Source organism: Ciona intestinalis, chromosome 10 (assembly GCF_000224145.3).
Source record: "Ciona intestinalis chromosome 10, KH, whole genome shotgun sequence".
NCBI classification, from domain to species: domain Eukaryota; kingdom Metazoa; phylum Chordata; class Ascidiacea; order Phlebobranchia; family Cionidae; genus Ciona; species Ciona intestinalis.
This window is the reverse complement of record NC_020175.2, coordinates 3,992,874-4,007,707: the sequence shown is the minus strand read 5'-3', so window position 1 is coordinate 4,007,707 and position 14,834 is coordinate 3,992,874. Positions and strand designations below refer to the sequence as shown.

Genomic DNA, 14,834 nt, shown 5'->3' with positions numbered 1-14,834 from the left:
ATACCGACATATACGGAATTTTAGTTGTAGAAAATGCATTGATGTACATGAGCGTATATACCAATCATTAGCATTTACGAATAGAGAATTTGTACATATAGTAGAGTTAAGGAAGACGGGACAACTTTTCCACATAATACCCAAATATCCTGATCCTGTTTAAAACAACTAACAACGGTCTATATGGAATTCGTGAGGATACGGTTTTAAAATTCTTTAACTGTTCTTTGTTTACTACTAAATGGGACGAGAAAATAAAATGAAAAGGTGTTTCATCTTCCCCACCTTACTACACACTTGCTGAAATAAAATTTCCTACAAATATTACTTTGTTTTATTATGCAATTTAGCGACCAGACAGCAAGCTAAAATCAGTTATATGTGTCCTTGGGCAAGATACTTTACAGCAATTGCTTCAACCCAGTTGTTCCTTGCGGGTTGTCTGAATTATCAGCCATAACTTAATCACCCACCAAGTTACTTGTGAAAGGTATAACTCGTAAGCGGGCACGGGTGTATAAAAGTAAACCCCTTATTATAACGACTATGTCGACCGGCCTTGACCGAGTTACATTTATTCACTCATCACTATATAGTAGGGTTGGGAAAGATGGGACTCTTTTTTATTCTATTTTTTCTTCCAATTTAGTAGCAAACAAAGAACATACAAAGAGTTATAAAACTGTATCATCACGATTCCCATCATGGACCGTTGTTAGTTGTTTAAAACACGATACGGATATTTGGATATTAGGTGCTAAAGGTGTCCCATCTTCCCCGCCCTACTATATAATAAATGAAGTACTGAATTACATATACCCGAATGACCATAACCCATTGTATACGAGTATACAGTCGTGTGTATGGAGATAGATTTGAATTGACACGATCGCCACTGTATTGCCATATTAGAATGGCCTGTATTAAACCGATCACCCCATAATGTAGTGTTATTGGTCTTAACCGCTTAGATTTGCATGATATGGATTTTTCAGAAAAATATTGAAAGGCTAAATGTTGTGTATAGGGAATTTTGTCTCCCACTTGCAACTTGTCTATACTGTTAGAAATAGCGGAGTTATTCCTGGAGTTTCCGTCTGAATAAACGGATGTCACTTGCTTTATTCTTGCACAGCGTCGGGCAACGATATAGTCGTTATAATTCCGTTGTTATGTTTCATACACCTCGAGTTACCTCGTAAGTAACTTTATAAGCGATTGTCTTTTCTGTATGGCAGACAATTTAGTCAACACATTATAGTGGCCGCAAAGAACCCGAAAGCCCATTTCCTCCGGGTTGGAGAAAAGACCTCTGTTCCAAGGCCCCTGAAGACGGGTCACGTGTCACATGACGGCAGGTTTTAACCGTGTCAATAATCCATAGTACAGTTACATTTGAGCCGGTTTTTACAGCTTTTAAGGGTTTGTTACGCCCCATCCCCAAAAGTAAACGTATGACGTTAATGCGCATGCTATACCTTTTGTTGTATTAGGGAAAATTCTATCAACAACATCTGAGTTTGGGATCGAGAACACTTTGCCATTACACGCACATAAAATGAAGGACAATAAAATTCGTTGTAACAGATCACGCGGGGTGTTAAGATTTAGCCAGAATTCTAATGTCCCATCACATCCGGTCTGACGTAGCCCGGCAATGTAAACTGTAACGCGTGTCTTTTTATACAATAAATGTTCATAACTGATCAGTGGGGCTTTTGTGTAGATTTGTTCTACTTACGAGCGCTTGAATGAATAAAACTTATTCAACTTGGCGTGGTGGGTGTTCTGTTTCATACATATCGTGTCCGCTTATATGAGTTATAATCTATGTAACTGTTCAATTATTTTTTATTGATTTTTTAAAAGTTTACAATGTATGGCTGTCAATTTTGACAACCAATTAGTGACCACTGGGTTGGAGCAACCTTTAAGCGCCATGGGACAAATATGTCCGTTGTGGTATATTTCATATACCTCGTGTCCGATCACAAGCTACCAAATACACATAACTTTGTGAGTATTTCTACATTGTATTGTTTCTTTTAAAGTACGGCTGATAATTTGGACAGACTGTTATTGAGTTCAAGCAATTCCCGTTAAGTGTTTTAACGCATAATCCCACAACGATTGCCACGGCAATCCTCTAACCCACACACCTTCTGGTCTACGGCCGCACGCTCTACCCATGTGTGTGACCCTTTGGTTATAGCTTAGTTAATTAGCCGTGACCGTTCGTTGCGTCGCACAAAAATATTTTGGGTTATTCCGGGCGTATTTTTTTAGGTGTCTACTCGATCGTAACCGGCTAAGTATAGATTTGAACTTTATTTCTCCGGGTGAAACTTCGTTGCTTTATTGAAAACTCTATATTTAGATATACAAAACAAAATTTGTGAAAGCGACAAAACATATTTTTGTTTTATATTGAAAACGTTATTTTAATATATTTTATTATATCTTTTTTATTCTATTTTCTCGTCCCAAGAACATTTAAATAATAAACAAAGAACATTCAAATAATTATAAAACTGTATCTTTATGACTCCCATTATATTCTAAAGGTGTCCCGCCTTCCCCCACCGTAGTAAAAGTATAGTGCAAAATACGTTCTAGCGACAAAACATTTTTGCACTCGTGTGAACGATTTGAACTTTGTTTTTCGCGTTTGAGCAATTTTATTATGTCGGAAGTAGAGACGGGAACGCCTCTCTACGTTTAAAGGTCACGCTTTACACCCACGCAATACATCCAACTTTATTAACAGCGTATGCATGTATTTCATATTTGTTATTGCTCATATACATAAACAGTAATATACAGTGTTGAAAGGTTAATACGCAGCATTGTAGATTAAAAAACCAAGTGTAAAATTTACACCAATCTATATTCTTTATATACACATCGTAGCTTATTCCTGCGTTATAAATAAAACTAGGCCACACATATCCATACATTACGTTCAAGGCATTGAAATGCCAACTGCTAAATTAAAAAATAATTTCCGTTACAGTGCTACCCCCTCATGCCATTTCACGGTATAAGATGAAGCTATGTAAAATTACGTACGACCGTAAAAATAATTTGACCTTGACCAAGAAATGTAAAGTAAGTTCAATTGTTGTTGTTGCATAGGTTGGGTAAGATGGTGCATATTTTCATTCTCTTTTCTCCCATTTGGTAGTAAAAAATGTTTTTACAAGATTATTTAACCATATACTCGCGACTTTAAAAGGGCGTTTAATTGTTAATTGTTATAAACACGAATAGGAAATATCGGATATTATGTGCTAACGGTATCCATCTCACTCCACTCTACTATAGGCTACATAGTTTTCTTAGCTTTTAAAGGGCCTCGCGTATTATAGCAGCATGAACTGTAGATATGCGAATATAACATATTAAGAAAATAATACACAATAAAAGTCTTCACATGTTGCATAACTGCAGTTAAGGTTCTAATCTCCGTAAAACCCTTTTTTTCTGTTTGACTTAGTGGCTCAATAATGCGACAAGGACAGCACATAATAATGTCAGTACCAATGACATCTTTTGAATAACGACGCCTGTAAAATAAGGTGTAATTAAAAACATTAATTGGTGACAGGCAATGACTGGATGATTTCTAACTAACCGATTTTAGTTAAAACATATATTCGAATCGTATTTTAACAATTAAAAACGCTCTTTAAGAGTAATGGTGATACATAAAATTATTCTGTAAATATTCTTTATTTATAACTACTTAAGATGAGACACCTTTTCATTCTATTTTTCTGGTCCGATTTGGTAGCAGACCAAGAATATTCAAAGAATTATAAAACTATATCCTCACGACTCCCATAGACCATTGTTAATTGTTTAAACACGATCAAGATATTTGGATATTAAAGGTGTCTCATCTCCCCCACCCTACTATATGTTATCATGTACGAAATATTCTTACCGCATGTTGGCAGTGTAGCATCCCACGTTGTGTTGCCAAGACATGTGGAACTCACAGCACCAGTAAGAGTTACATTGTTTGCGCAAGTAAACGTAATGTTTGTTCCCTCCAGATACTCTTGTTGGTCAGGTTGTATCTGTACTTTAGAACCGGTCGCAATAGTGGGGCGGGTGCATTCTGAAATTTATAAAAATAAAACCGTTACTTATCGTGCTAAATGAATAAATGAAAAAAAAATTATCAATGCCTTACAATTTAGACAACCAATTAGCAACCAAAAATTTAAGCAAAAAGTGTCTTGTCTAAAAATACACACATCCTCAAAAATAGCAGCATCGAGCCTCAAATCCATAACCTCCGGTCTAGATGCGCCCGCTCTAACCAGCACGTTGTCATTGCGCAAACATTTATGTAACCAATTTTTACTAAAGTTCATTAAGAAATGCAACTTTCGATATTTCCCATTAAAAACAATATAGAATATAGATCATGAGACTCACTAGTTAAACATTGTGGCGATTGGTTAGACCAAGTGTTATTATTTTGACAGATTGTTGTCGATTTTCCAACCAGCGTCAAATCGCACCCACATGTATAAGTGACGACTTCACCCGGCATGAAATCTGGCTTGGACGGAGTTAGTGTAGCATTACCAACAGTAACTTGTGGCGGTGGTCCACATCCTTAAAAGAAATTAAATTGTTAAATAGTGTAATGTAGTCTTATTTTAAGTTCTGTACGAGTGAGGTCCTTGTTCCAGGACCTAATGATTGGGGTAGATTCGGCACATTACACCAACACACAGACTGCTTATAAATAAACGTGCTCCTCGTTTGCTCTTAGTGTGCTCCTCGTTTCGCTCCTAATCTGCCATTGCCTAGGCCTAAAGCGTGGTAAGTGCTACTTGCTACGTGTTTTGTTGATGAACCATTTTGGTAGTACACATTCTCTGACTGTGTTGGAGGTTTTAGGAAAACGAAGTTAACTAAATTGTTTATACTATGTTTTAAATGGACGTACAGCCTTACGTATAGCAGTAAGCGATATGTACTAACCGCATTTAGGCAAAGGTGCATCCCAAGTGGTGTTGCGTTGACATGTAGCGTTTGTACTTCCAGTGAGTTTAGCATTATATCTGCAAGTGAATGTAATTGTTGTTCCTTCCAGATAACTCGCTCGATCAGGCTGTATCAAAACTAAGGAACCGTTTGCAGTAAAAGGACGTTGGCAGCCTAAAATTGGAATATATGGGTTTATATGTACAACTCCGTTTATAATAGGTTGTATGTAAGATGGTCAATGTTTTCATTCTCTTCTGTCGTCCCATTTGTAAACTAAGTACCTAATTATACAACAGTCTTTACTGCAGCAGAGCATTCTCTCTCGCAGATGTTTAAAAATAGCATATTTTGAAACCAAATTAAATTCAGTGTATACCAATTAAGCTAGAGGGCCATTGTTTTTAATCGAAAGTGAAATAGAAAGTAAAGACTGTCTTACCAGCAAAGCATTGTGGAGGAGTGCCCGTCCATGTAGTATCGTTCTTGCATAGCGTTGTGGATTCTCCAACTAAAGTCAACCCGTTGCCGCAAACGTAAGTAACCGTTTCGTTGAGCAAGTAAACAGCTTTGCTTGGTGAGAATGTATTCGTGCCGACAGTAACCGCTGGTGGGGGACCACAGCCTTAAAACAGAAACGTTTTTAGTAAACGGTATTTATGATCATAATATGGGAATGTATTTTATTTATTTTCGTGTGGTAGGGTAACGGGGGTAGTTATACCACGGATGTTCTCTTTTATACACTTTGTGTCCGTCTAGAAGTTACCACGTATATGCAACTTGTGGATATTTATTTTTTAGAAATTTAGGTGACAATTTAGAAAGTCAAGAACGGGCTACTGAGTTAAATCAATTGCAGTTAAGTGCCTTGCCCAAGGACACAAACGGCCTCAACGGTATGGCAACATCGAGCCTTGAACGAAAGTGCGCTAACCGCTACAGCTTGGTCATCGCATATATAACCCATACTAGAATTAATGCTAGAATGTTCACTGTTTAACCTACTTCTCACGCACACCGGTGCAGCAGAGCCCCAAGCTCCCAATGAGTTACACGTATTGTCCATGATCGTTACTTGCATTGCGTAGTTGGCTGGACAAGAGTAATTAACCTTCATGCCAGCAACTGATTTTCCGGGTATCGGGTCAACAACAACTGTAGTCGTGCCTCCAGCTGCTTGTGGTGGTGTCGGGCAATCTAATACGAAATGTTGATGTATTACTCAGTAGACGTTTACGGTATTACCATTACGTCAGATTCGCCTAAAATTGGCACAAGCTTTAGCGTTGAGCGAATTGGTAGAAAAACACAGGCGGCCAAATACGTTCTGTTACGATTGTGTTTAATTACGTGTATAGTTTACCAATGAAAACCGATTTAAAATCGTACTGCCGCAATAATATATAGTAGGGTGGGGGAAGATGGGACACCTTTTCGTTTTTTTTTTTCCTCTTTTTTAGTAGTAAATAAAGACAATCCAAGAATTATAAAACTGTATCCCCATAACTACCATAGACCGTTGTCAATTGTTTAAAACACGATCAGGATATTTGGATATTAAGTGCTAAAGGTGTCCCATCTTCCCCCACAGTACTATACAGTGTATTGGTACACAGGAAAAGCAATAGCGCTTTTGTATTATTACACAGAATAAAGTCCTATAGGTGTATAATATGCAGTATACGTACAAATACATAAACACCCATTTAAATGTGGATAAACAAATAAGCCTAACTCAAAATTATAGCAAGTTAAAGTAAAATAGTAAATGTTTTCTTTTTTATTTTTCCCACTTAAAGAATATTTAAAGAATTATACTGTTACCTTACGACTCGCGCTGTTGAATGTTAAAAACACGATTTGGATATATAGAATATATATAGTACCATCAATAGTATCATCTTACCCCACTGTACTATGTATTGATATAATGTACTTCTTAATATGCTATTTCTATTTAAATTCAAACATACTTCTAAGGCACATTGGTGCAGTGGGTTGACTCCACGTATGGACTTGTGGTAAACAACGGTTATTCACTTCTCCTTTAAGCGAGTAATTTTCTGAGCAGTTGTACGTAACATTGGTTTGCGTTGGGTGGATACGACCAATAGGCATGTGGTTGCCGTTGGAAGCAATTACAGGCAGATCGGTACAACCTGTAGAGTGAATTATAGCGTTAAGACTATATTGTTGAGCAGGCAAAAGCAGGACTAAAAAATCTGTAATTTTTTAGTCGAAAAATCGTAAGAAAGGGCAATAAAGTGTTTAGTTTATTGATTGTGGAATAGCGTTTAAATGTATGTAACTGGTAACTTGCTTTATCCTCGCATATTGGGAAAACGATCGGTGTTATAAATGACATGGGTGTATAATGTTTCATACACCTTTCACGCCTGCGCTTACGAGTCACCAGGTATGTAACTTTATAGGTGACTGTTTTTGGAGGGAATTTTTATTTTATGTATGGATGACAACTTAGACCACCCATTAGTGATCACTATTGCCGGTAATGTCTCGCCCAAGCACACATACGCTCACAATGGTAGCAGCGTCGGTCCTCGGACCCAAATCTCTGTTTACTGATTCATAGTAGGATCACTCCTATAACATTGCTCACCGTCGTAACACTCTGGTCCAGCGTTATGTAACCAGTCTCCAGCTTGTACGCATTCGTTGCTGGTGGTGCCGATTATTCTGTACGGTGGCATGCAGGTGTATTGTACGATATCCCCAACCACGTATGACGCCTTAACAGGGGTGATGGATCCGTTGCCGGCTCCAATCATTGGGGGGTTAACGCATCCTGTATAGTTAATATTTAAACGATGAGTGATGATTGTATAATTGCATTTGATTGAATAATTGAATGAATGACATTTCTTTATTCTCGTTGGCGGGGCAAGGATAGTCGTTATAACATCACGGTTGTTCTTTTTCATACACATTGTGTCTGCTTACGAGTTACCACGTATAGTTTTGTGTGTTATTAATATATAATATACGATAAACGCGCCAATAATTGACATAACATACTTTACTTTGTATTTTAAACTTACCGGGCAAACATGTTGGCAAGTAGTCTGGTGTTCTATACATCCACATTCCTGTTGGGAGACAAGTGTTGTTTCCGCCATAATTGGTCCCAAAACGTGGACTTGTCAAAACGTAGTTTGTATTACAAACATATTGTATGTTGTCTCCGTTTTTGTAGTCAGACACTAGGTTTTGAATTGCACCGTTCGTGATAGTAGGTGGCGAAGGACAGTCTGTAACAAACGATAAGATGAATAGGATTCAGACATTGTACCTGTAAATAAAACGGTGTATACGTTTTTTTTGTAGAAAAATTCTTTTTTTTTTGTGAAAAAACACCGGTCTGGAATTATTTACGAAAACAGCATTGTTAAAATGCCATTTCAGTTTTGAGTGGTATGTGTAGTACTAAATGGACATACAGTTCGCCTTACTTCGGCAAAGCAGTGAAACGTCACACACGTAATCATTAAATAACAGTTCGTGTTTCAGAATAAAATACGTTGTGTCTAAAGTCTTACTTATTGCACAAATTGGTTGTTGGCTCCAGGTTAAAACATTGGAACAAGTAACGTTGTTGCTGCCTATTAAAGTAAAACCACTGTTGCAAGTATAATTGACAGTTGCTGAAGCGTTGTAATACGTCATCACTGGAAGAAATGAGCCGAAGCTTAATGTCGGCGGTGGTCTACACGCTGTGAATAAATAGATTAATCATATAGTAGGGTGATAATATAGTGGAATAGGCAAGGGGACAGAACACCTTTAGCTTAGTAGGCATATATCCTGATATTGTTTAAACTTTAAACAATTAAAAACGGTCTATGGGAGTTGTGAGGATACGGTTTTATATTTCATTGAATGTTCTTTGTTTACTTCCAAATGCGACGAGAAAATAGAATAAAAATGTTTTTCGATTCTTAGAGCGAATATAGGCGTCAGATCGAAAATGTAATAATAAACATGTGATAATATAATGATTATTGAGCATAATAATAATAAGCATATATTTTGCAGGAGGAAATGTGAACTCTCCGGTTACTATATAGATTAGCTTTCGGAAGCCTAAATGTAATTTACTATCGTTGATTGGGAATACAATACATATGTTTTAATGTTATAATAACATGCATGTATATTTACATATACGGAAGTTCAGGAGAAACATAACTGGTATGAATACAGTAGGATGAGGGAAGATGGGACACCTTTTCGTTCTATTTTCTCTTCCCATTTGGTAGTAAATCAAGAACATTCAAAGAATCCTAAAGCCGTATCGTCACGACTTCCATTGACCATTGTAAATTGTTTAAAACTCGATCAGGATATTTGGATATTATAAGCAGAATGTGTCCCATCTTCCACCACAGTACTATATAAACAAGTATTTTTAAAATAGTAGGGTAGGCACAGACCGTTGTTAATTGTTTAAAACACATTTTAAAGTAATAAATGCAATAACCTGTTAGGCACATTGGAGCAGCATTTTCCCAAGTTTCTGACGCCACGCATCTGTTGCTAATGTTCCCAAATGGTAGGGATGGACTTGGATCCATACATGTATAATTTACTGTGACTCCAACAGCATAAGGTGGCGATCCATTCGTTAATCCGCCACCTACAGTGATGCCAGGCGGACGGCTGGTGCAAACTGTAAATGTATTATTGGATCGTAGCAGTCCATATATACTCAGTAACAAAATGGTCAAAATAAGAACAAAAGTCGATTATTACGAAAATACATTTTATCACTGTTATAAAAATGATTAAATGTAACTTATTTACCTCGGCGTGGCGGGCAACGACAGTCGCTATAACACGGTTGTTTAATTTATACACCTCGTGACGCTTATACGAGTTGCCACATATGCATTTTTCGCTAAATGTCTTGTCAAAAAATATACGACCACAATAGTAGTATCGTCGAGCCTTGAACCTGTAACACCTATGCCCGAAGCAAATATGACCCAAACCCATAACTAGATACTTCTGCTAATTTATATCAAAACTTACTTGGTTCACACGACGGTAGGTCATTAGCTGCAGCGTATGCCCAGTTTCCTGTCGACGTGCAAGTGTTTTCGTTCAGCGGGTTCATCGTAGAAAGCGCAGGTGTTATCCTATAACCTGCATTGCAGGTGTAATTTACTTTGTCCCCCTCAAGAAATGCGTTGCCACCGTTCAACGAGTTCATCCCGTTTGCTATAGCGGGTGGATTTCCACACACTACAAAAGGATAAAAATTTCATTTTTTTTAACACACTACAAGAACAGGGATTCATTTTTCACAAACTACTGCAAAACAAATTCCTTTTTTTAAAGACTACAAAATAAAGGATGCATTTTTTCAAAGTCTATACAAAATTAAGGATTCATTTTTTTCAAAGACTACAAAATACCGGACTCAATTTTTTTCAACTGACTAGAAAAAAAGGCGGTTTTACCAATCAAACTAACTAACTCAAAGCAATTGAGTTATACCTGTTAGGCAAACGGGGGCTGTAGACCAAGTTAGAGAAGCCGCTTGACAGGTAGCTTGAATTGACCCACGAATCTGGTGTGATTGAGTATTGCAGCTGTAAGATACAGAAGTTCCAGGGTTCGCGTAGATTTGCTTCGGCATATAATCTCCGTTCGGTATAGTTGGTGCGGAGTAGCAAACTGCATGAGAAAACCATATTTTATTTTTGAAGGTTTTAGTTTGAAGATTGCATAAAGTATATTTACAGCACCAGTTATTGTACACAAATATAATTTGTATGTAGTAAGAGGTATATGATGATTTATGTTTTCCATTTTTGTTTATCGTCCTGTTTGTATATATAGTAAACAAAAAAATAATTACAGAATTATATATAGTAGGCTAGGGGAAGATGGGACACCATTTTAATCTATTTTCTCGTCTAAACTCGGTAGTGAAAATGAACATTCAAAGAATTATAAAATCGTATCCTCACAGCTACCATAGACCGTTGTTAATTGCTTAAAACACGATCAGGATATTTAAAAATTATGTGTTAAAGGTGTCCCATCTTAACCCGCAACAACCATATAAGAGCGTAGCGAATTGTTAAAAAATCAGTAAATATGGGATATTTAAAAATCATTATCCATCTTATCCCACCAGACTATATTTGTTAGTGTATTTGACCAACAATTGCTAAATTTAAAAACCTTTCCTGTAATGTCTTAAACTTTCTGTGTAATTACTCACCGCTGGAGCAGACGGGTATAGCAGCATAACGCCAACTTCCGTCGTTCTGGCATATGTTTATACTTGAACCGATAATGTTGTTTGTACCAGTACAGGTGTATCTGATAGTTGTACCCAAATCATAACCAGAGTTCGCAGGTACATTCGGTAAAACAGTCCCGTTCACCGGCAAGGGCGGATTTAGACAGACTGCAAAAAGGTTACGTTATTAACCGGGTTTATGGATCGAAGCCCGTAACTAAATTTAAAAATTCAAAAAAAGTAATGATATCCACCCACAAAGGCACATATTTAGTAACTCGTTTAAGCGGCCAAAGGTGCATAAAGCCGAGCACCCATCTTACAACGACTGTCGTTGACCCACCACACAAAGATATGTAAGATACAATCCTTTAAACATATTACGTATTACAAAATGGGATTAGAATCTTTTCATTACATTCTTACCGAGTTGGCAGGTAGGGGGAGCGGCTGGCACCCATCCTTCGGAAGTACAAGTGAGGGTTTCAATTCCTACGAGTCTGTAACCCAGACTGCAAGAATACTTTGCCGTTGTACCAACACTATATGGAAAAGAAGCTGAGCTGAGCCCCACGCTACTGTTAGCGTTAGGTGGGGGCGGAGCGGAACATGCTGAATAGTAAATATCATAAGCTATAAATTCTGCATAGTAGAGTGAGGTAAGATGGGATATTTTTGTCATATTTTTTGTCCCGTTTTAGAGCATAAAACAAGAAATATTTACGTTATTATTTAACCGTTGTCCCGCGTCTATAAAAATGAAGTTATTTGTTTAAAACAAGATTAGGAAGTTGGCTATTTAGGTGCTAAAAGTATCCTATTTTACTTCATAATATATTGTAATATGACAGAACTTTTATAACGTAGGTAAGGTAAGCAAACAAAATACCAGAAGTACTTATAAAACGACAGTTGTTAAACCACGATAACAGTTATTAGGGAAGTCTGGACAAAGCCGTTTAGGGTGGGGGGATATGGGACATCTTTTCATTCTATTTTCTCGTCCGATTCGGTAGTAAACAAAGAACTTTTAAAGAATTATAAAACCGTATCATCGCGCTCCCATATAGTATATAGACCGTTGTTAATTGTTTAAAACACGATCAGGGTATTTGGATGTTATGTGCTAAAGGTGTCCCGTTTTCCCCCACTCTGCTATAACTCGAAGTTTTGCGATCACATCTTAATTGTTTTGTAAAAAAAGAACGGTTAATACAACCAACTATGCGCACATTCAAGATATTTATATAATACAAAATAGCCGCGCCCACGGCCTACTAGATTTCTCTATTACGCGGTGCCACGCCTTAAACCGCATAAGTTTATTAAGTAATACAGAAAACATATTTACCTATATCGCACTGTGGGGCTACTGTTGACCAACCAAAATTACTTCCACAAATGTTAGTTGCTGAACCCACCAATCTCGTCGTACCGTTACAGCTATACGTGATGTTTTCATTTGGTTGGTACGTGTTTTGCATGGGGCTATAACTCCCAGACCCGATGGTTATTGCTGGAGGCTTCACGCAAACTGTAAGAATAAAATTTTCAGGGTTTTAATTTCGACTAAACGGGAATAAAGTGGGAAACTTAAGTTATAGGCCGGTCTTGTTATGTCTTAAAGCCCAATTTCTTACTGGCCCTTTTTTTATTGACGTGTAACTGCTACCTGAATATAGGTATGAATGAATGTAAATTCTTTATCCTCGCTTGGTGGGGCAAAACCGGTTGTTAAAAAACGGATGTTTTGCTTTATACACATCGTGTCCACTAACGAGTAACCACATATAACTCTTGAGGGTATTTTTTTGCGGAATTTTTAATTTTTTAGTTTTTCTTACCGATAAACGACATTTTCTCGTACAAATTTTATAAAAAAATACTTTATACTTTAGTTAAAAACTTTACCATTTACCTGCTTGACAGGTAGGAGCAACTGATATGCTCCATGACCCCGATACCATGCATGTTATGGTTCTAGAAGATGCGGGAATGACACTTCTGCCGTCAGAACAATGATAAGTAACTTGGGAAGTCGGAAGGTATTGAGAGTTGGCAGGGTGGTAAGCAAGATTGACAGACACCGGTGGGGCGGTACAGTTAACTGCATAGCTGCCTGAAATATAAAACGAAGTATTTAAGAATAGCTGCAGTTATTATAGATTAAAAAGTCTGGTAATTTTTTAATCTTATAAAAGGGTGGGGAAGATAGGACATTTTTCCATTTTATTTCCCCGACGTCCCATTTGGTAGTAAACAAAGAACATTCAAAGAATTATGAAACCGTATTCTCAAGACTTCCATAGATCGTTATTTTTGTTTAAAATACACAAGGTATCCCGTCTTCCCCCGCCCTACTATAAATTAAAAATAATGTTTAAATGCACTTTAGTATTTTACAGCAAATTGCTATACTTACTTTTAACTAAATTGCATGTTGCAAAGAGGCAAGCAAAAACTGCTACTGTATTAAAATGCATTTTTATAAGCTATTCCTATAAACCTTAAACTTAAACTATATGCAACAACTATTACAATTATTCGCGTAAACCTCAAATATATAATGCTGCCGGTGTTTGGCTGACGAATTCATAAATAGAGACTAATAATAATAATAAATGTAATGCAATCCTTTTCGACGTTGTTGTTACCGCAGGATCTTCGTCATAGGCAGAAAAAGAAGAGCCTGTGACGTTTCAACGGGCGGTTTTTGCGTTGTCGAATTGCTAAAATTTCGACGAAATATTTATCTTCCTAAAAGTTTCGCGTTAATAAAGTTGTTTTGCAGTGATTGCAAATACGGTAAGCAGGCCTACGATTTATGAAGCTGTCGCTTTTGTACAACATTTTGAAATGATTTGTTTTATTCATTAGAAAAGAAATGGAAGTGAAATAACATTTCATTGGAAATCAAATGGTAAAAACCATTAGAAAACGAATGGAATTTAATGATATAGTAGGGTTGGGGAAGACGGAACACCTTTAGCACATAATATCCAAATATCCTGATCGTGTTTTAAACAATTACCAACGCCCTACGAGAGTCGTGAGGGATACGGTTGTACATTTCTATGAATTTTCTTTCTTTACTACCAAACGGGACGAGAAAATAGAATGAAAAAGTGTCCCATCTTTCCCCACCCTACTGTATGAGTGTATAATGAATAGGAATTGCCACATATTTGTACCCCGTATATTATGGTCTTAAACTTCATATATTGTTTTACGTCCTCGAATTATGGTCGTGTTATTGTTATTGTGGTAATATGTGATTAATAAATGTACATCATATTAGTCTGTATATAAACATATACACGGACTCTGAACCGCATGGCATCCGGAAAACCGCACATAATTTATACATAACGTGCAATTTCAGGATGTGATAAAACAACCATGTTTGTGTATTGTATAGCTATATACAGACCTTTTAGTCTGCATTTTCTATAACGACTTCGAAGTGTTTATCTAGGTGGGGGAGATGGGGTTGTATTTTAAAAAATTTCTTATCTTTTACAGAATTGTATATATAACAGTATTGCGCCGCGACTCT

The 14,834-nt window shown here is 36.9% G+C and overlaps 1 protein-coding gene across 1 annotated transcript; it reads right to left on the bottom strand.

Moving 5' to 3' along the window:
• Positions 1 to 2,744: 2,744 nt before the first annotated feature.
• LOC101243178 (sushi, von Willebrand factor type A, EGF and pentraxin domain-containing protein 1-like) lies at positions 2,745 to 13,852 on the bottom strand. The gene is made up of 18 exons (XM_018813615.2): positions 13,701 to 13,852; positions 13,197 to 13,397; positions 12,630 to 12,812; positions 11,705 to 11,890; positions 11,258 to 11,446; positions 10,525 to 10,704; positions 10,057 to 10,269; positions 9,506 to 9,694; positions 8,565 to 8,738; positions 8,067 to 8,276; positions 7,628 to 7,813; positions 6,981 to 7,166; positions 6,013 to 6,204; positions 5,447 to 5,629; positions 5,002 to 5,178; positions 4,447 to 4,629; positions 3,947 to 4,123; positions 2,745 to 3,566 (listed from the first exon to the last, which is right to left on the bottom strand). The coding sequence occupies exons 1-18, from the start codon at positions 13,759 to 13,761 to the stop codon at positions 3,493 to 3,495; spliced, it is 3,144 nt and encodes a 1,047-aa protein (XP_018669160.2). The 5' UTR covers positions 13,762 to 13,852; the 3' UTR covers positions 2,745 to 3,492.
• Positions 13,853 to 14,834: the final 982 nt, after the last annotated feature.

Excerpts from the sequence above, each read along its gene's own strand:
- LOC101243178 (XM_018813615.2), bottom strand. The coding sequence starts at position 13,761 with ATGCATTTTAATACAGTAGCAGTTTTTGCTTGCCTCTTTGCAACATGC. Across the intron at positions 6,205-6,980 it reads TGCACCAATGTGCCTTAGAA|ATTGCCCGACACCACCACAA; the intron begins GTATGTTTGAAT and ends ATTTCGTATTAG. Across the intron at positions 3,567-3,946 it reads TGCTACACTGCCAACATGCG|GCGTCGTTATTCAAAAGATG; the intron begins GTAAGAATATTT and ends CTTATTTTACAG.